We start from the raw sequence: 22154 nt of genomic DNA, 5'->3' as shown, positions 1-22154 counted from the left end.
TCCTAAGAATAAGCGTAAAGACTCATACAGGAGTAATCCCTCTCAATCATCACTTACAACCCTGAGGTGTATGGCGGTGTATTAATCTGCAGAAACCCTGCCCTTTGCCTGGACGCTCCAGGGCACAGCTAGCAGGTGAGGTCAGGACTCTATACAAAGGTAGCGACCAGGTGCCAGTAGGGAGGCCGCGGTGAGGACATTTTCACGGTTGAATGGTTAAAGAGATTGTAACAACACCAGTGTTACTGATTACACAGAACTTTTTGCAGGACAAGATATTTGTCAGTGATGCTCAATATCTGTAGAGTGCTGTATAAAATTACTGCTAATGTAAACCAAACACTTCCTACTGCTGTAGCCTCACATTGAAAAAAACAAACAATTTCTTTTATTATGAAGTAGTCACATGAAATGCAATGTGTTTGTCAGTGTGATTTGCACTACTGCTGTTGTTCATCAAAAATGTGTCTATAAATAAGACAATGGCCATTTTTGGCATTTGTTCACAGCAGATCAGCTTGAAGTTTTGCAGGGAGTATTGGGACAGTCAGGAGCAGCTGCAATGAGTTGTAAGATAAAGAGCTGTAGGCGAGAGGGTGCACTCTTCCAACTTTTTTAGGGATGTTACTGGGGTATCAATGATAGTAAAATGTTTGTTCAAGCAGAAAAAAAAACTTCTGTTTTCATTCCTTTTAGGGTGATTGTAACTGATAATAATGATTCTGTGATACCCTGATACCATGAAACCACAATATTTTCTGAGGAGATTATCGTAACAAGAAAATCTCATAAAGTTGCAACCCTAAATTTAACCAACTCCTTTTCCCTTATTATTTTTTATCAGGTTTATTACTGGCATTGGGTTTAAATCCAAAATGTTGCCCAATAAGTGTTTTTACTTTACACTTTGGCACCAAATCCTCTGCCATCGTCTTGGCAGTCAACTCTCTTATAAGGAAACTTCTACTCAGTTCTGTGATTGTACACCTGCTGCTGTTGTGCAGAGCAGGAACTTTCAGTTTATAATTGGAGCCTCATTTGTTTGACAAGTTGCTAAAAAAAAGAAAAGAAGCGAAAACCAGTGAGTGTATGTAGTTGGCATATGCTTGAACACTGTGAAACACAAGTAAGACCAACTACTGCAGTAAGTCTAGGTATCAGACAGTAACCAATATGAATCCAACAGGAAGCTACAATCTGAAAAAAAAACCAATGCTGAAAAAAACAAACAAACAAAAAATGCAGTTATACTCAGGCGAAATGCCAAGTGGACAAAGCTCATGCATTAATGTGAGTGAATTTTGGGTTTAAATTTTGCTGGCGATTCTGTTTACAAACAGTAACCAGCAATTCGTGTATAATATACCTTTAAATGAAAAATATTAAATTAGCCTTATTGCTAAACTTTAGCAGCTATAGCCAATGAATCCAGATGTGTTTGATAATCATTTAAAGTTACGTTGACAAGAGGTTGACTTGTGTACAATTAGTTGGGGAATGATCAAAAAGTAGAAGTAAATTTGTATAGAAACTAGTTGCGCCACTAAAAAAACTTCACTCCTTAGTTTAACTCCACAGATTCCAATTTATCTTTACTGAGGCCATAAACAGACTTCCTTGTTGCAAGTTATTCCTGGCTAAAATACATCATTAGGGAGTAATACAATGTCTGATGAGGTTGCATTTGTTTAGCACAGTCTATTTAGATTTATACTGTAAATGTGCTGTAAAGTGCTTGTATTTTGACTCTGGTCCAGACCCCAGAGTATTCAATTTAAGAGTCCCTCCAGGCAATTTAAGACTTCATTTTGCTGTGTTATTTAATGGCATATCTCATTACTGTTTTATGATGCTGTAAGCAATATGCTCTCCAGAAAACTGCTATTGCATGTCCTGCAGCTTAGATGTTCCGTTAGTTTAGCATGAATATTACCTCCCGAGGCCCATTAATCAATTACCTCTGTAAGGGGCCTGAAAATAATTTAACGATTTGATTTCGGTATTTACTTAAGGCACAGCTTTTAATTAAAGTATTAATTTACTCCAATACAGCTCTGCTCTTGACACTTTCTCAATGTGATGAAAGCGTTGCGCTGCCTGTGATGGAGAGAGAATTGTCTGGTGTGAAAATCCCAACCCCATCTTCAAAATTTGAATTGATTTTGCGGTTCCCCATTCATAGCTCATTGCTTATTTATGCCTGTAACACATCATTTTCCTTGGCTCACAGTGCCCTTCAATTTTTCTAGCCAAAAGCTATGAGCTGGTTCTTACTACAGAAGTCAGGTACAGTGTTATTCATAATGTAATACAGCAAGTGCTAACTTAAGAAAAGCTTGTGTAAAAATGTAGTGACAGATGTGTTTGTTGGGATGCCTTTTGTGGTTTTGATAAACTCTTTATGCTGCACCAATGGATGAGAGATTCAAACGATAGACCCACAGTGATTCTTAATGTTCTTAATGTGCATGCACATGTTGAGGGGTTCAGTGGAGCAAAGGTGAGAACCGTGGATTTATTAAATCATTAATATTTCAGCCCACAGTGAAAAAAAACGAGGAGAAGGAGGGCAGCGTTTAGTCCTTTTCCTTAGCTTTGCCTCTTTGGACAAGTAGTGCACGTCTTGTTATCATATTTTAACCAGACATAAGCCTGGAGGGGATCACACGTTTGGTTGTGTGTGTGCATGTTTGTGTGTATCTGCCATCCAAATATCTGTCAGTAGCTAATCTCTCATACTACTGGACCAACCAGCCTTATATTTTGTGTGCATATTTATGAATGAATGTTCAAGGTTTTCTGTTTGCGTTGATTCACAATTGTAGAAAAACCTGTTACATTAAATGTTTTATGCCGTCATTGACTGCTGACTTTTTACTCCCCTTAAATAACTGGTTGGGGCCACAAGTATAAAACAAAATTATGTAGCAGAAGGTATTTCTGACAGTCGGCTCGGCTAGAAACAAGCCTTTCCCAGTCTGTTGCAGGCCACATTTTGGCCCATTTTATGGCTCAAAAACTGACATCCATATAGCAAAGTTTGGTTTTATTTGAACCATAACATCTGCAAATTAATTCCATACTTGATATGTTATGATCCACAAACTTGAACATGATACAAAATGAATAAATCCTAATTTTTGCTATCTTTGCCTACATCTTTGCTGTGAGAGAGACTGGAAAGACAATGCCACCAGGCACAGCTGCGCCTTTTGCATTGTCTGGAGTGGCTGCGATCAGCGCTGCCAGCCCGTCTGGCTGAGATCCGCACTCTACTGAGTTCACTTTTCTAGTTTATTTAAAATGTGAGAGCTTTGTGTTTGTGTGTCTTTGTATGAAGAAGGTTACGTTGTTTTTAATCACCTTTTAGCTTGTGTGATCAAGATAAAATATCTTTAATATCTTTTTAGTACTAGAACTTTTTAATAGAGGCTGGGATTGTTCTGGCTAAAAAACATGGACTGAATGTCATTATATTCCAAAAATGTGTCAGAGATATCTGCTAAATTGGCATGATAATAAAAATAAAAATGCTTCGCCTGCTGACCGAAGCGTACTTTGACCTCCGTTTAGATCCAGCCCTTCCTAGAAGGCTATTTCATGGAAACAGTATGGATTGTGATGTGTAGGACTTTCCCCAATTCAATCAAAGATGGTGCAGCTAACTAAATACCCAGGCTCAGATTTTCATTATTTGTCAAAAAGCTGATATCAACCGCATCGATTTCCCTTTCGATAAGGAAGAAGAGTCTTCTGAAACCTGTAGTACTGTTTTTGGACAGAAAATTATTGTGTCTAAAGTTCCTTGCTCTGATAAGCAATGTTTCCTGCAAGCTCTGTCTGTGGTTTGGCTCGACTAGACTTTGTCTTGTGTCTTGTTCTGTCTTCAGAAACAAACACAGTGGTTGGTTGCAACAGTTTAATTAAAACATTCTCGGAGATTTTGCAACTACTCCCAACTGGCGAAAAAAATAAGACAATAAACAGTTTAGCATTGACTGTAAGATTGCAGTGCAGGGAGAATTAAAACAAAATCTAATTGTGACCCCAAGAATCAAAGCCTAATCAAGTTTGTTCTTGATTCTCCTAATATTTCTCAGCAGTTAGGGAACACAGTGACGGCTCAGCATACAGAGCGTCTGACACTACCTTATAGATTTACTACATCAGCATGCCAACGACTTTTGCTCTCCTCCATCACCGTGATGGAAAACAGTGGTACACAAAACTAAAACCCTCACCCTAAAAATGCTAATTGCTACCCTGTATATGGCCAAAAACATTGGACCCCTCAACCAGAGGTACCTAAGTTCAGCTCGTGTTAGCAGACATCCTCTTGTCTCTGAACTAGACACTGAATACTTACTTGGCTCCAGGGTTTCTGCTCTGCAGTTCAACCTTCACTCCAACCTTCAATTTGAAAAGATAATTTCCCTACAGGGATCAATAAAGTATCATATTCGCTATCATTATGAGGTTTTAAGATGAAAACTACCTGCCTGAAAGCTCCCACTAAGAAAATGATCCCCTTTTGGTCAATATAGTATTTTCACATACAGTGTGCCAAACTCTTAATGTTCATTTACAGCCAGTCAATACCTTTTTCCACGCTAAAATTATCATGAAATTACGATTAAAACTCAAAATAATCAGCTTTGTCCTTATCTGTCTTTCTCATCCTATCCCTCCTCTTCCTCCACAGGTGACAGAGATCCAGGACTGGAGTGCGGCCAGCCCTCACAGCGCTGCCTACGTACTGTGGGACAATGGGGCCAAGAACCTGTACCGAGTTGGCTTTGAGGGAATGGTGAGCAAACTTCCACCCTGACCCCCACGCTCAGTCACTCACTCTCACACACACAGCATCTCACAAAAGATCAGCTGTCAGGTGGCTTTTGTGTTTGACCGCAGGGCTGAGGCTCTTTCTTTTGCTGCCAGGCCTTTGTGAGAGCCACGCAGCCAGCATGAGTAAGGCACCATTGTAAAGGCAGCTGGAAGGGGAAGGTATCTGCATGATAAAGGCAAGCTGTTCTCTCTTGCTTTTTAGTGGAAGAGAGTGAACATGGAGGTCAACTTTAGAGGAGAGGGGGCATTCTCTTGGGGTTGTTGCAGACGCGGCTACACACGCGTCTCAAATGAAAAGCTTCATCCTGATTGGAGGAGACTGCCCTTGCCTTTTTATGAAAGAGGCCAATCGGGTTCCTTCGTTGCATAACAGATTTGTCCTTTGTTATTTTAATAGGCTGATGAAAGTAGATGGCATCTGCCACTGGATTAAGTAAATCATGGACTCGACCGCCCATCTTGACTAGTTTATTTTGTTTGTTAGTAAGACAAATCCTGCAAAGCTGCTGCACGTTAGGGTATGTTTGAGATGCAGCATGCAGGGCCAACACCTTTTCCTGTCTGCATTGTGCTCAAAGCATCATAAGATCAAAAATGACTTAGTGGCTGGATACATGAGGTTAGGCTTGACTTATTAATTTGTTGGGACTTGTTGTGCTCGGGACTTTAGTGTTTCATCAGTTCAGAGGAATGTTTGCTCTGCCTCGTAGTCATCTCTGCCCTCTAACTCTGCCACAGTGGCTGCGCATCTGAGTCATCACAAATAATACGATGCCGTCTCTCTGTAGCAGCGTAGTGTTTCATTGTCCTGCCTTACCCTTGGGGCACTGATATTGTCGGTATTCTAGGCAACTACACTGACACTACAGTTTGAAGTGTGTAAATTCTCTGTTTCATTATTCATGATCCTCGTGCCCCTCCTCTAATGGAATTACCAAGGGTAATTATCTAACCCCTTCCCGTTTTTTTCTCTCTCAGTCGGATCTGAAATGTGTCCAGGATGCCAAAGGAGGCTCTTTTTACAGAGACCACTGTCCCGTTTTAGGTAAGTAAGCCTGTGATCTGTGTCCACCGTCATTATTGCACCAATTCTCTCACCTAACGTTCTGGTGCAGTGAATTCAAGGGCATTAGGGGAGTTTCACATGTAGTTACACATGTTTGGCCACTAGATGTCAGCACTGCATAATCATCTGGCTGCCAAAGCTGAGAAAAGGCTCACGTCATGCAGTTACAGTATTCCAAGAATTCCAGGAATGAAAAGTCTCTGTGGTTTTAACACTGCAACAGAAGTCCTTAATATGGTTTTATATTGTCATTATTCATAGATAGCAGAGTTTTGTGTGTAGTACTTGTAATAGTGGTTTACTTGTGTGATGTTACAAATTTCCTACCACATATGTGCTGAAATAGTTTTGTAGTACTATTTTTACCACAGATTTTTAGATTTTTTGTCTATAGTCTTTCTTTACTTCTTTTTTTTTATGACTTAAAGTTTATTAAATTTCAAATTTTTCAACAACACAAACCAAATCTCAGATAAGGCAATTCCTGGAGAACACCAGACAAAAGAGATAAAAATAAAATGAAATAGAATAAATTAAAATAAAATAAATAAGGACTAAATAACATCAACAGACAAAACAAAAACAAATAGACAAGAGCACTAGTGAACAATAAACTAAGGTAAATAAGGGTTAAAGTGTTGACATAATATGAGAAAAAAAGAAATTGTCAGATTCCAACCGTACCACTGCCAAGTGTCCACACAGTACATGAGTGTTAATATTGTCCATGTAATAGTGGCCATATAGATGCCATTGCCACATCTCTTTCTTTACTTCTCTCTAAAATCCCTTGCAGAGTCAAAATTTATGATGAGCATAACAAATTTTTTTTTTTTTAAATAAACTTTAAGTAATGCAAATGCTATAATTAACAGAGCTAACGTAACTCTCATCTCCCAGGTGAGCAGAATGGCAACAGAAATCCTGGCGGTCTCCAGATTGGAGACCTAGTCAACATCGACTTAGACCTCGAGATTGTTCAGTCCCTCCAACATGGCCACGGTGGATGGACTGACGGCATGTTTGAGACGCTCACCACCACTGGCACAGTATGTGGCATTGACGAAGATCACGATATTGTCGTTCAGTACCCCAGTGGAAACAGGTGGGTCTCTCGATACACTGGCTCAGATATTTTTTCAATAGGCTGTCAATGTGTGGAACCAATGAAATGACATATTATTACCATCCTTTCCCATAAATAGAGTTTTTTCACCTCAGCTCATTTAAAAGACAACAGACACTGATGTACATCTTGAGCACATGATAAAATTATGGTTTGTAACACTTGAGAGAAGAGAATTCTCTTACTTTGCAATAAAATGCAATTTAATTTAAAAGTGGATCTGTTTAGCACCCTAAAATGAAACAGACAACTTTTTAGCTTTCCTCCACCTAGTGTTTCCAGGTAGTATTAATGTTGGAGCTGCTTTTGCAAAGACAACCAGATTGCTTTCTATTCTCCTTAGTGCCTTGCAGCTACCACAGTTTCCACAGTTGCTTCGGCTGCAGCTACTGGGGATAGTAACTGCAGAAAACATACATTGGTAACTAGATATAGCTACCAATAGCTATCGGGGAAAACAGAAGCACGATCCTCCACCTGTTTTTGTTGACGCACTTTCCTTTAAATAGAGCCTTCAATATTCCCGGGAGATTATATTTGTGGACAGAAAGAAAGCGTGCTGACTGAGTCTTTTCAGCACTCATGATGACCAGTTGGGCTCCATGGCTGGCTCATAATCTGTAGTGATAGTCTGGTGTATTTTTTCTGCGAGCAACCCTGGCAAGAAATCACACTGATTATCTATTATGAACAATTTAAAGTATGTATCATATATGATGTCATTATGATAAATGACAAAAAAATGCATCCAGTGCTTCCACATATTTGTCAGTGGTGTCTAAACAGAGAGCAAGATAGAGACAAGCAGAAACACGCACTAACACAGACACATAAGCAAACAGGGAGGGAGCACTGCATGTGATTAGTGAAAAGCAGAGTAGCACAATCTCTTGCTGACCAGTGTGGAGAAATTTGCTTCTGGTGTGAATGGCCAGGCGATTGCTGACAGGTAGTTGTTGCAAAATTGCCATCACAGTGTGCAATCAACATCACTTTATAATGATAAGTTGAAGTATATGTTAAAAAAGGGTTTATTTCCACTTTAACTGCTAATTTTAAGTCTGATTTTTGTCAAGTGAGGTCAAGTTTACTTATATAGCTCATTTCCTATGACAGGCTAATGTGCTTCAGATAAAAATAACATACATAACAACAACATTTAAGATAGGAAAATATTACGTATATAAACAAAAATGATAAAAATGCAAAAGAAAACATATGAAATGAGATGGTATTCTAATATTCATAAATTGTAAGTTCATAACGGTTTTTTTCTTGAATTTATATATCTATAATTTTTTACCTAATCTTAGCTCGCAAATCCCCAAATATTCAGTAACTGCTCAGAAGCTGTGGGTGCAATTCTGAGTGAATTAGTCTTGGTTGTTTGACTGCATTCATTTCTGTATCCTCAGATGGACATTCAACCCAGCAGTGCTGACAAAGGCCAATGTAGTGCGCAGCGGTGAAGTGGCAGCCGGGGCAGAGGGAGGCAGCTCCCAGTTCCTGGTGGGAGACCTGGTCCAGATTTGCTATGACATCGACCGCATCAAGCTGCTACAGAGAGGCCATGGAGAGTGGGCTGAGGCGATGCTACCTGTAAGAGTCTGAAAGATGTTCACACTCATTTGTGCAAATGTAACATCCCCTGCAAAGGAGCTTTCTTTATTTAAATATTCACTGACATTATAATCTAACATATATGTTTTAATGCTCATAACTGAAGATGTGTCTGTGTTGCTTTATTTCATTATGTGGATAGTACGGTGTCAAATACAACTATCCACTGAACTATAGCTGTGAAGTTGCGAGAGTGACAAAATGTCTTCCTAACCATGTGCCAGAGGATAATTTCATATAAACCTGACAAGAAAAATCTGTCGTAGTCATCTGTTATGTTTGGTACTTGAAAATGTGAGAAAAATCATTGCTGTTGATATTGGCACCAGACATTTGTGTCCTTTTTGTCTTTTTTTTTTTATTTTTTAATTTTGACTTCATCACAAGTACACAATTTGTATGCAAGAGCCTTCTATAAATTAGGCTCAATTCATCTAGCTGTTTGCAATTTTTTGCTGTTCCCCTAACACTCAGCTGTGCCAGTCCCTCATCCTCTTGAAAGAAATGTTGCAGTGTTACTAACATGCAGAGACACGATTCCTCCCCTCAAATCACTCTATGGTTGTTTTGCTGCCAATTTTTTTGTATTTATCTTTGTTTGGTCTGGACACGACTTTATTCTTCCCTTATTATGAAGTTTGTTCATCGCTGCCCAGCACGCCTCAGGTTATGTAACGCCAGTCTCCTCCAATATGCCACTTGTCCCTGCCAAACTGGCCCCCCTCAGCAGCTAATGAGCCTTAAAACCCTGAGATGGGTTGTAGCTTTGATCACTAACCACGGCTGTTTGTCGCCCGCCGCCGCTTCTACTGCAGCAGTCCCAGTTATTGATGGCATCCTCCAGGACAGCCCCAGACCCGGCTCGACACACTCAAAGTGCCTCTTTCTCATATAGCCAAGATGGAGATGATATGATTCAAAATTGGAAAGCATTTTGCTCTGTCCTCTCTGTATTGCCTGTATAGATGAAGAATAGTCTTGCCAGTAGAAGGGTGGCTTTTTTTTATTCTCATCTTCTTCCTCATGCAAGTAAATAACAAGAACACGGCTTAAATCTGTAATTTATATTTTTTTCTGTCGGTTTTTATTTTTGTAGCAAGCTTTGTCTCTGCCCTGAGTAGGACAATTGCTTTGTTGAGCTGGTATTTTCTCCTCTTTATCCTCCACTCCCATTTTTTTTTCTAACAATCTCTTTCCATCTTGCCTTTGCCACTTACAGGCTCTGTTACGCAGAACATAGCCCAAAGACAACAACCCTCCATACACTAATGAGTTTGTCGCAACATTTACCAACAGACCCTCGGCAAGGTGGGCCGTGTGCAGCAGATCTACTCCGACAGTGACCTGAAGGTCGAGGTTTGTGGGACTTCTTGGACGTACAATCCAGCTGCTGTCACCAAGATTGCCCCCTCCGGCTCTGCTGTCAGCAACGCCTCTGGAGGTAAGTTTGAACAAGCACCACTGACACAGAGAGAGTGTCATCTTCGCTTTTTGTCTTCACTTTCCCATTCTCTGACACCTACACGCAGTCACTAAAATTTTCCCCCTGTTTGGCCAGAGCGTCTGTCTCAGCTGCTGAAGAAACTATTCGAGACACAAGAGTCTGGAGACATCAATGAGGAGCTGGTCAAGGCAGCGGCAAATGGAGACTTGGCAAAGGTGGAGGACATCCTTAAGAGACCTGATGTGGATGTAAGTGCTCAGTGTTTTGGTGTAAGCACAAGGTTCCCACATTTATGGAAAACCTGGAAAAGTCATGGAGTTTCACTGTCACATTTTTTGGAAAAATCGTGGGAATGTGTTGTGTGTATTAAATTAAATTAATGTAACATAATGGTGAATATATTTTCTGTAGGGGACGACGTAACGTAGCTGTAATATGTGTCGATGTGTGACAGTGTTTTGCTCATCAGGTGCCTTTCTCCATTTTCATTCTCTCACCCTTCATGTATGCCAACTAGGCATGCTAAATGATTTTTAAGCACTTTTGGCTTTGGGAGGGGGGCATACAACTTTAAATGGTTGTATTTAGTAATTATTTTGCTGCTGATTTTTAAAGAACATGTTTTCTTTAAAAACAATTGGTGATTTTTTTTCTTTGAAAAAAATGTTGGCAATTTTTATTTAAAAAACTTGATTAAGAACTTTTTTTCTTAATTTTATTTAAGGATCAGGTTTAGAAGGCTTTTTGGCAAAGTTTTGACGATTGTTTTTCTTCCTTTTTGGGGGCCATTTTTTTGTCTTTTTTTTTTCTTACATTTTTGAAAGGCATGTTTTCTTTTAAAAATTGCCAAAAATGACACCATTTATCAGAGCCAAAAACTGTAAAACAGAAATTATTGTTGATTTTGACAGAATAGAGTTTGAATCTTATATGTTTGAAAAACACCAGGAAAATGGGGTAAGAAAAAAAATATTTTGGTCCCCTGAAAAGTCATGGATAAGTTTTGAAATTTTACCCATTACAATGTGTGAGAACCCTGTTAGCAACCGCTGGTTTCCTAGATGGGTTTTTGATGAACACCAAATAAATTTGCCATTGAATATTTACTAAAGATCTGAGAACACTGATAATTGGACCTGAAATATCCCTGGCTGTGCGGTACTCTGCTCTCAGTATATTGAGGAAGCTGAGAGTCTCCTAGGAAAGGGCTCTGAGATCCTCCCACTCCTGCATCTCTCTCAATCTGAAAAGCATTAAGGCTGGGCCCAGAGGAGACGCCAAGGAGCATTGGTGTGCACTGCAGCACAGACCTGATTCACTGTTAAAATCAAGCTGAGATCTACAAACCCAGTATGGTTGCGGATCGCGTTCTAACAAAGGCTACAGGCCAAAGAAAACACCCGTTTGCCACAAGACAGCAGTCTGTGTCCTGTATAGGTTATGAGAACTGGTTACGTCAAGTCTGCAATACTGTCCTCACTCAGAGAGCAAGAGAGAGTGAATGAGTGTGTGTGTCAGCGGTGAAGGCTGGCCAGATGCCCTACTGCCTTTCAGTGGAATTATTTGCTTAAAGCTGAGCACACTGAGCTTGGCCAAGTGATCCGCCTGCCAGGACAAGAGACGTCTCGAGACTCCCAAAGGAGTCCACATTAATATTTATGCTCTGAGTTTTTGCAGTGCTGCAGTTGGTGATGAAACATGCGCACACACAGCTGTGCATGCACACCCACACATAATGAAACGCTTCAACACACCCTCACCAATCTCTTAGGCCCTCAGGTGAACAGCTAATTCAGTCGATGCAGATCTAAACATGACATTGACACGCACCTGTGTTGTCACTCTTGGTGTGTTGACAGGTGAACGGGCAGTGTGCTGGACACACTGCGATGCAGGCAGCCAGTCAGAACGGTCACGTGGATGTCTTAAAGCTGCTGCTTAAACACAACGTGGACCTGGAAGCTGAGGTTTGTATTATTAAAAACATTTCGCCTCTCTAATCCATTCTTAGTTTTCACATCTTAGCCATGTAAGTGTACTTTCACTCTGTAGGGAAAAAAAATCCACTCGTAATCATTAAATGGGTGTGTTATTATTTTCAGGATAAAGATGGAGACCGGGCAGTGCACCACGCAGCCTTTGGTGATGAGGGCTCTGTCATTGAGGTGCTGCAGAGGGGCGGTGCTGACTTGAACGCCAGGAACAAGCGGAGGCAGACTCCATTACACATAGCTGTCAACAAAGGCCACCTGCAGGTGGTCAAAACCCTGCTGGACTTTGGCTGCCACCCCAGCCTGCAGGTATCCATCACTACGACTTATAACATATTGAGAAATGCTTTGTGACACAGTAGAGAGTAGAGAGGTCGTTTTAGGCGTGGTTTGAATCACAGATTAGTACGAGAGTAGGAAGTAACACAAGGTTTCCCTTTTAGGATTCAGAGGGGGACACACCCCTGCACGATGCCATCAGCAAGAAGAGAGATGACATGCTGTCAGTGCTGCTGGAGGCTGGTGCTGATGTCACCATCACCAACAATAACGGCTTCAATGCCTTGCATCATGCTGCCCTGCGAGGAAACCCCAGGTATGAGACACTGTCCTGCTCTCTTGCTAGGTGTCACACCTATTTGATGTCTACAATGGACCAGAGAACGTTTAAGTGGAATCTGTGGAAACCGTATCCTTAGGGCCTCAAAAAAAATCTTAATCTGATGCATTCTGATTCTTTCTTGAATGATTCAGCATTTATGCAAACAACTTTTTAACTGCAAAAAAAGGTTCACAGTGCAGTCAAAAATATGGAAATCAGATCTTGAGAAATTGGATTATGCTACCTAGAGATATTTGGCCCTAATATTTAATAGGTACCGGCCTAGTTGTGCTAGATTGTGGGTGTGACAGTCATGCCACAAATATTTTCAGCACTCATCTTTGGATTATTTAGATTTAGGTGTTAAATAATAACTCAACTGATGCATAATTTGGTACCGAATATTCACCTCAGCACAACTGAAACAGCAACAGAAAAAAGACATTTCAGAGCATTATTATGATCAAGCAATATCAAACCTTTGAAAATATTAGTCAAAACTACAACCACCAGACTTCATGTTTTGCTTCTTAGCAGGGCAGGGCAGAGGCTGTGGCAGAATCACTAATCTGTTACTACTAATCCGTTAGTCAATCATCCTCCATTGGAATGAAAGATGTGGGCTCATCACTGGGGGTTGTACCAGTACACAGAAGTCACAGTTTGGTTCATGCCCCGGTTTAGGGGTCATGGTTCAGTGCAAGTTTGGTACAGTAAAGAAAAAAAAACAAATGCATAGGGATACATTTCTTTTCATTTACTTTGAACAGTAGTGCAAGTGTAAAAGACAATCAGAATCCTCCTGCTGCTGACAGAGCTAATATTTTGCCCACTGGCAACTTTGGTTGCCAACTGTTTTCTAATCAACAACTATTTTCATTATAAAATTATGGAAAAATGAACAAGTTATGTATTACACTGTAGAAACACTAAAAGGCAACACGTCACAAGAGGCTATCAAACTGAAAGGCTCTTATGCTATGAAACTGAAATGACAATATAAAGATAATATTTAAAATAAAAATTGTGCATTAGGGAGGAGTACTTCAATTAGTTTACAGACTGCATTCGTCACACTTGTGAATTTTGGTTCCGCATTGTGTGCAATAATCACATACTGTGTATTCTGCATGCAGCTGCCTGCACTGGATTTTGACCACTGTACGGTGTGGTACAAATACAGGAACCGTTTCAGTCCTATTGCCTGAAGGTCTTGGAGACAGTGTTCTGTTATTGTCATAAACAAATACCTTATACACTTTAATTAACAGGCAGTGATTCTTACTGAGTCTTCAATAGTCTATAAAAGCAAGACACTTCAGAATGCTTATTTATTTTACAAGTTGTTGAATTTGTTTTAAGTATCAATTTTCCGTCATATATTATTATCGCATACTTGAATGTGTTCCAAGGAAAATATGCAAAAAGTATAGATGAAAGTCACAGATTAATCATCTATTTTTCAGCATCTCCCAAACATGTTATGTAATTCACTACTGCAGCCTTGTGGGATGCTTCCCCTTAAAATTCTCCTAAAGTTTAAAGCAGTACCAAATCGTAAATAAATCAGCCACTCTGTTGGGATATTTGAAAATTTTCCACAGATTCCACTTCAATTTAAAAGTAGTTTAACAACATGAAATCTAAAGAAAATTTAATCCCACTACTTCACTGATCACATTTTATCCTGCTATAAAATTTACTTTGGGATCTCAATTTAGTTTGACATTGATTGAAGTTTGAAGTGGGCCTATAGGCTTCATCCATCTCCCCAGCAGATGGTATGGTCTCAAATTGACATTAGACTACCTTTGAGGCCTTGAAAGCATCTGTCTTATGTTTAATTTTTTTTATTAGTGTACTTAATAGCCCTTGAAGTTCATTTGTTGTTTCTTTTAACTGTTATGCTGGTCTGTTGCTGTGTGTTGTGAGCAGAGGTTGGCCTGAAGTGGCCGGCCTGTGCAGCAGCAGCAGCAGCAGCAGTTCGCCTTGTCCTTGGCTATAGCTATTTCTGGCTGTAGGAGGTTACTGCTCCACTCTTGGCTTCTTTATTCCTGTCTCTCAACCATGAGCATATTAAAGATGGCTCAGTGAGACGGCTGTCTGTATCAGGTTGATCATCCGGGGTCTCTTAAATTGATGGACATTGACATTACAGGGTCAGTGTTATAGACTGGAGCGATTTCTAGGAGTTAACAGCTGCTTTTGGTGCCGAACGCTTTCGGTATGTACTTGTATGGTTGCGCATGAGCGTGGTTATCCCAGGCTAAATGTCATTCCCCTTCACTGGCATTCATTCATTTGGCATTAGGACAAATGGAATTGAGGTCAGAGGGCTGTGGAACACCTGCCACCTGCCACAAGCCTAGCCAGACCCAGCCCTCCACCTCTGGCACACCGCAGAATAGATTGTCTAAAGCCAGCACCTGTTTCCTGTGTTGCACACTGACCAATTGATTTGCAGATTGACTTTGACATAAAGAATAACTATTTAAAAAACACAAATCAAAGCTTATCAAGGCTAAAATCAGTTGTCGCCATTGAAAGGTATTGGCAAAAAGATACAGATTGAGATGAGGGATTACTTTTCTAACAAGGAAACGAACAGAATGACAGCCATAATAGCAATAATTATATGGGACTTTTCAAAAAACAAATTACGGAGCTCTTACAGCACATACAAATATATTGTATAAATATATATATCTATAATATTAAACCAGACGAAAAAAATAACATGTAAAGACGCATGTATATATGGACAGAAACAAAAGTGAAAAGGATACAGTTTAAGTAAAGGTAAGTCTACAGTGATGTTTTTTTCCCTTATTTAATTTATGATGATAATTGACAAAAAAATGATAATTATGATGATTGTTTGCTTATTTATTCCTATATTTATTAATGTATTTATTTTGATAATACAGAATTAGCTTGCCCTATCCACTTCAGTAGGTCGTCCCGGAGTTGATGATCCAAAATTCTATAAACATTTTAAATTATATAGATAAGCATCTATCTGATAAATCCAAGTAAATTGTACCCACTAAATGACATAGATAAATAAAAATCACACACACAAAACTGACCATATGGTCAGCTGCAGACTTTGTAGTCTGATGAGGAAAAAATATTACACGGTTAGTGTGTTGTCTTTTATTGCACAGCTTTTTAACTTTAATGAATAATAGTAAACTTATTTAGGAAAGGTCACCGACTGGCAGAGTGCAACAAAATTGCTTGCATTATCCATATTAAAATGCAGTGGATGTGCAGTGGGCACATGTAAACCTGGATTTAGAATGTAAAGGAGCAGAAAGGTGGTCTGCTGTAGGACTCATTGATTTAGTGGCGAAAAGTGCTGGAGTACAGTATTTTCTGTATCAGGGCTCCTGTTGTGTTGTGTGTGTGTGCACTGCTTGCTTCAGTCCACGCTCTGTCCCCTTGCCTTCAGAGAAACGAAGATATATGTCGCCTTCTCCAGTCTGCCCATTTACTTTTATTTCACGCTCGAGCTCCTGCAATATCGGGGAGACAGTCCACAAGTCCTAAAGCCCTCGAAAATCTCTCCCTAGGTTGAAGTGAAAGTACCTTGTCTGGTGTGTTTTTAGTGGAGAGGCAGTTGTTTCGATTGAGTGCTTAGAGGAATTCCTACCATAGAATCATATTTCAAAAAAGTGTCTTTGACGAGTGTCATGAAGAAGAAGTGCTCAGAGTTTAAAGTTGATCGGAAGCCCCTCGGATGAAGGATGTGATATGTAGCCCCCCCTAGTAAATGATTGATGTTATTATTGCTTCCTGATAGTAGGTCTGCTCTCCCCTCTTATGTTTAGATTCAGCAGCAGCACAGAATGTCCTGGCATACACAGGTTAAACAAGTCTAATCTATAATTTCTCATCGAAACTATTACAGTACAACTCATGTAAAACAGGAAAAAAACTTCCACTTTGTGTTCAGTTATGCTTTGTAAGCGATGCAAGTTATCAACATCAATTGCTGGCTTTTGGGCTCAAGTGGAGTGTGCATCAGAGTCCCTGGTGTGTGTGTAATGTGTGTTATGTGCCTGGATGTTTTAAGAGCGCGTGTGGGTCTTCCAGCGGTGGAGAGAAGATTGAGGAAGACACATAGGAAGAACCCTGTGGGTGACAGATGAATCTTTCAACTTGGAGTCCCAAATACAGAGACAAATCAACTCTACCAACAGGGGTGCGGCAGGAACCGGGGAGTTTTACTATATTTCACCTTGTTCATTACTCACACGCAAACGGCTACAGAGTGTAAAGGCGTTTCCTCATAAATTAGACCTAGTTGTTAAGTTTTACAGTTACTACTAAATCCAAAGTGCTGTTAACCAGTAGTAACGTGTCCAGGAAAGGATTTTCTCGGACGTCCGCGTCATGTTTTCTCCTTGTGTGTGTTTACCGCAGCCTGAGCCTGCAAGAGGAGCCTGGCTCGTCTCTGTGTCTTTCCCTGGGGCTGCTAGAAGCCAGTAGCTGCTACAATACTGTAAACAATACGATTAATAGCCCATGACTCATAAAAGGGCTCCAAACAAGCCCTGCAGCAGCGGTCTGTACCCTTTTACGTGTCACCTCCTTGTAATATTTGCCCTCCTCTCTCTCTCATATAGTGCTCCGCTTTCTTTTAATATGGCAACATACAGGTAAACCCCATATGGTAATCAAGGGCTGTGCAATCATTCACACTGAGCTCCAAAATGCTGTGTTCCCAATATAATGCCAGTACTAATAGGCAGCAGCATAACTGTAGAATTGTAACAGAGATTACAATTAGATAGAAAATAGTGTTGCGGGCCCATGGAGACAGATCTGCGAAATGGGTCAAATGTTTGCATGTCTAGGGGCTCGGCGCTGTTGTTCTTCATGGCTGCCATTGATTGAATTAGCAGTTTTCGCCCTCTCTCTTGCTCATTTCAGACTAGGCTAATCAAGTCAGACTGCCGTAATTGAGTAAGCCAGTGCCTCTTGCATTACCCAAATAGATTTCATGGTTATTGGTCCAATGGAAAACACTTTAAATTCAAAAGAAATGGAGAATACAGTGCTATTTACAATGAGTTTAATAAATGATTTGTACATGCTATACCCACGTCCTCAAAGCAGTTTGAGTAATGAGAGAAATTAGATAAATTACAGCTTTTACATCAGTTTGGGAACAAATACTTCAGGATTTTGTGTTGTCTGAGTTTGAGAAAAGGTCAGTTTGACATGGCGTTAAGCACCAAATTAGGAAGGCAAAAGAATTAGAGAGAATAGGAAAGGAGGGTGGTCAGGAGACACAGTGTGAAGGGAATTTGGTTCGATCTGCCTGTTCTGCCGTAACAGCGAGAGAATGTGTGAGACTGTAACTGTTTGAGAGAGGTCTGTGATTTGTGCGTTCAGCTCCTGTCCTCTCCAGAGCATCTGGCTCTCATCTACCCCAGCTTGTCCAACATCACTGCAGGAGGCTGCAGGGGAAGGAGGCCAAAAAAGAGTTTGTGTTTGTGTGTATGTGCAGCCTCTAAACAACTATATTTTGCCCCTTTTTAATTTCTTGGCCTCTCATTCTTTAGATCTTTTAACAGTGCTATTTTTCTCCCGCCAAGCTGCTCCTTTAATTCTTTTCATTTGCCTAATCCCACCCACAGTGTAATTGACTGTTAGCGTCCAGTGACAGTCAGTTTAGGAGGTGACTTAGGAAGACAGCCGTACATTTTCACACAGACATGTGAGTGCTGTGTTTCTGAAATAGCGCACGCTGCACGTCCGCCCTCCTGCTATTTTTGAAACAGCCATTGATAGTGTGTTCAGAATATCAATCCCGTTGGAGGCAGAGAGGTAACACTCAATCAGGAAAGTGGACCATACCAAAGTTTTGAAGCTGGGATCGTTTTCTTTATTAGTCAGAAATGTGACAGATGTTGCATTGAACATGACAATTATTGAACACTCCAGATGTTGTTGGTAGAGGAAAGCCAAAAGCCAGTCATCATCAAGAGGTGGCCCGCTGCCATTACAGTGATTGTGTTGAAGGCATCACAGTAAAAGGAGCTCCTGTAGTCATCAAAGCATAGCTACAGCTGGTTGAAGGGGACCAAATCCATTCAAGAGGTGATTTGGTTCCATTTTACCAGCTTTAGCAAAGCATTGTGGAATCACTGTTTCAGAGGCAGACATGGGAACTGCTGTGAAGTGAAGTGAACTGTCTCAAAGGCTCTGCTGCAGAAAAGTTTTATCAAAAAAGAGCCGGAGAAACACTGAGCAGAGAGCATTTAAACATCTTATTGAAACCTGGCTCATCACCAACGCCCACTAAATGAAAAAGACAATGCCATGTCCCCTTCTCTCTCCTGCTTTTTTCTCTCCCCCGTTCACCTTCACCCACTCTGCGTGACACACATTACATTTAGCACACTACACCCCATTTACCACCACACCAATAACACATAGGTACAGTTGATCAACCTTACCTAACTTTCTCCTTTGCTGCCTCCCAGGCAGTCTATTTATCCTCCTCGCTATCTTTTTAAGTTTTATGCTTGCCCCCCTCCCAGAGAGTGAGAAAAATTGTTCCCTGAGAAAAGGATAATAATAATCTGTGGCAGTGCACTTGAGTCAAATGTCCTGGAGTCATGAAGCAATTACAGGCTCTGACAGATGGGACCTGCTGCAAGCACGCTGCCGCTGCGGTCACTGAGACGGCCAACAGACAAATGCAGAGGCATAACCACATACACAAGCTCTCTCGCTCATGCTCCTACAGCAGCACTCTGGGGTGTCAAGTCACAACATTAATTTAAACCAGTCATTTAAGTCCTAGAGACTGATTTGTAGTGTAGAGGGTAGTGTTTGAACAGTGACTGAGGGCAGATTATTTTATGTCTCTTTCAGGGCTCTACAGTAGTACAGTATTGTAACATTTTCTACTTGAAAATCGATCCCCTTGCTAATACCAAAATGATCATAGTAGCACACATGAACATAAAAAACTTTGATTGTGTTTTTGTGTGTGTGTGTGCCTGAAGCTTGTAATAGTTGTATCAATCATAAGCTCAGTGAAGCAGTTCTTCTAATAGAGCAACACCAAACATTTCCCATGTTTTAGCCATGCATAGTACTGCTGTATTTTTTCTTCTTTTTAATCTCACTGCAGCAGTAATTGTCTCTCAATCTTTGCATTGAGATACAGCTGAGTGACATGTATCTGGCCCTTTTCATCTTTCATTATCATTTATCGTAACAAATGTTCCTTTGACACTATTTTGCAAGGCGAATATGAAACATAGCTCAGCTGTTCTAATTATTGACTTTTCTGCCAAGGCACGAATGAGGTTTTCAGAGTGACCAACGACAGCTGAGTGATATATGGTGCTGCTTGTAGACAGGATGGAGGTCAATATAGGGCCAGCTTGATATGGCACACCAGAGGCAGGTCTATTTGTAACATACACATTCATGCTTGCTCACTTACACGCACACGCTCAGTCGCTCAGAGTCAGGTGGCCAGGCTGCTCACCTCGTCTGAGGGCCATAACAGGGCAAAAAGCAGGGGGGGCCGACAGCCACTGAGCATTTGATAATGTCAGCATCTGCTGTGTTTGTCACTCAGACAGCAGGTCGTTGCTATTGAGGGCCTGGGAGAAACATGCAGTGCAAGCCATGCACTCCTACACGCCTCTGATGTCTTGACAGGAAAGGGAGCTAGAATATCATGCAGATGGCTCTGAATGGGGGAAAAACTGAAAACTGGAGCCTGAAAATGCAGCTTCATTGTGATGCTGTTCACAAACAAAATGCTAAAAAAGATTTAAGCATTTTGGATCTGGATTTAGGTGGCCCTTTCTATTTAGAAAATGTGCGTAGGACTTAATACATCAAGTCCAACATCATCAGAGGGAAAAAAGGAAAGAGATTTACAGGCTATAAACTGTTTTTGTCTATGACTTAAGTATGTTTTAACAATTGTCAGTGAGTTCAGTTTAAGAGAATGGAGATTGTTTGTGTTGGTCACCTCATCCTTGATATTTTTTTCAGTGAAGGGAAACAGTCAGCCGTACACTTTGCATATTAATCAGTTCAGAATGAGTCTTATATTTCATTAGAAAAGAGCTGTCATACTATAGTGGCATAAGTACACCTTTTCATTGCTTCACTGCGGGAGAATTTTTATAAGTACTGATACATCCTAGCCTGCAGCATCTAATAACATTGTAATTAAGGGAAATATAATTTAATGAAGACACAGTTTATATATGCAGGAATTGTATGTGTTTTTTATAGTTTCATCCAGGGTTTTCTGTTAGAAGTGTATTTTATATTAAGTATTATTGAGCCACTGATTATCTAATTTGTTCATCAGGAATCAAATAGTTTTGATAATGCAGAGACGGGTTACTGATGTGTAATAATAGTCTAATTTGTTCCCTGTTTATTTCTTTCATGTGCCTTTTTCAAGCCAGTGCCAAAATGCAGTGGAAAAATGCCTTTAGTGGAGCAGTGTATATACATAAAAGCGGTTTAAAGGGAGGTAAATGTGAGCTAAAACTGGTTACAGGGATTGTCTGTGATCCAAGCACAGGCCACAGAGGGGGTCAGAATAGGTGAAAGTGCTAGATATGAATAGCTCGCCATGCAAACTACTCCCCACCTCCCCCCTCCCTCGCTTCATCTCTCCCTGTGCCTCTGTCCATATTCTGTTGCCTTTATTTGTTTGAAGCAGTCAACAATTGGAATCAGCTGACGGGCCAGAGTTGACTCTGATCCTGCATTGTCACTTTTTGATGGTCTAATCTGACTGCCACGCAGCCCAGCAAAGCATTTGGCAAGCATAGCAAACGTGAACAATGAGAGCAGGAATCAGGGGGAAGGGAGGGGAGCACAGGGGCAGCCGGGTTGATGTGGGGTGGGGGTGCGGATAAGGGCAGCGGCATAAAGGGATGGCAGTCATAGTTAAACACACAAGATTGTTAACACGGAAGCCATATGATACAGCAGTAGGATGGAGCCAGCTTGTGGCAGCAGCAGCAGCAGCAGCAGCAGCAGCAGCAGCAGCAGCAGCAACCTCAGTCCCTCTTCATTCTGCTTCCTCAGCAACTATTTCCTGCTCTTTCAGTTGCATGTTAAAAAAAAAAAAAGATCCAGCAACAATGGCTGAGTTCTGGTCCAATTCACCTTGCTTTCCTTCCCCCCTTGAGCCATGTGGGAGCACTGGAAAAGATTATGGTATTAATGGTCAGGAGCAGCTCCAGCATACCACTCGCTGCTTGCTGAAGTTGGTTCTAAGTTGCAGTTGGCTGCATTTCAAGGGCTGTAATGCAGTAAAATCGCCCAATAATGAAAGGAGGCCCTGTTCATATGGCGGTGTCACAAGGCGACTGTTTGGTTGGTGTAGGTGGCTAAAGCAGTGCGCTAAACTCACACTGCTGACAGCTCAAAACATGATTGCTATCATTTTATGCTAA

The 22154-nt window shown here is 40.7% G+C and overlaps 1 protein-coding gene across 4 annotated transcripts in view; it reads left to right on the top strand.

Moving 5' to 3' along the window:
* The window catches only part of mib1 (MIB E3 ubiquitin protein ligase 1), a 68406-nt gene that overhangs the window by 9459 nt on the left and 36793 nt on the right, over window positions 1–22154 (top strand). For all 4 annotated transcript variants that reach the window (XM_042497194.1, XM_042497193.1, XM_042497192.1 and 1 more), the window contains exons 4-12: window positions 4703–4807; window positions 5824–5890; window positions 6812–7016; window positions 8453–8636; window positions 9954–10098; window positions 10216–10349; window positions 11961–12068; window positions 12204–12401; window positions 12536–12687. In XM_042497194.1, coding sequence (XP_042353128.1) covers window positions 4703–4807; window positions 5824–5890; window positions 6812–7016; window positions 8453–8636; window positions 9954–10098; window positions 10216–10349; window positions 11961–12068; window positions 12204–12401; window positions 12536–12687 — 1298 coding nt within the window. The remainder of the gene's footprint in view (window positions 1–4702; window positions 4808–5823; window positions 5891–6811; window positions 7017–8452; window positions 8637–9953; window positions 10099–10215; window positions 10350–11960; window positions 12069–12203; window positions 12402–12535; window positions 12688–22154) is intronic.

This window comes from Plectropomus leopardus, chromosome 12 (genome assembly GCF_008729295.1).
Source record: "Plectropomus leopardus isolate mb chromosome 12, YSFRI_Pleo_2.0, whole genome shotgun sequence".
Lineage (NCBI taxonomy): Eukaryota > Metazoa > Chordata > Actinopteri > Perciformes > Serranidae > Plectropomus > Plectropomus leopardus.
Note: the sequence above shows the minus strand (reverse complement) of the source record. Positions and strands in the feature narration are given on the sequence as shown.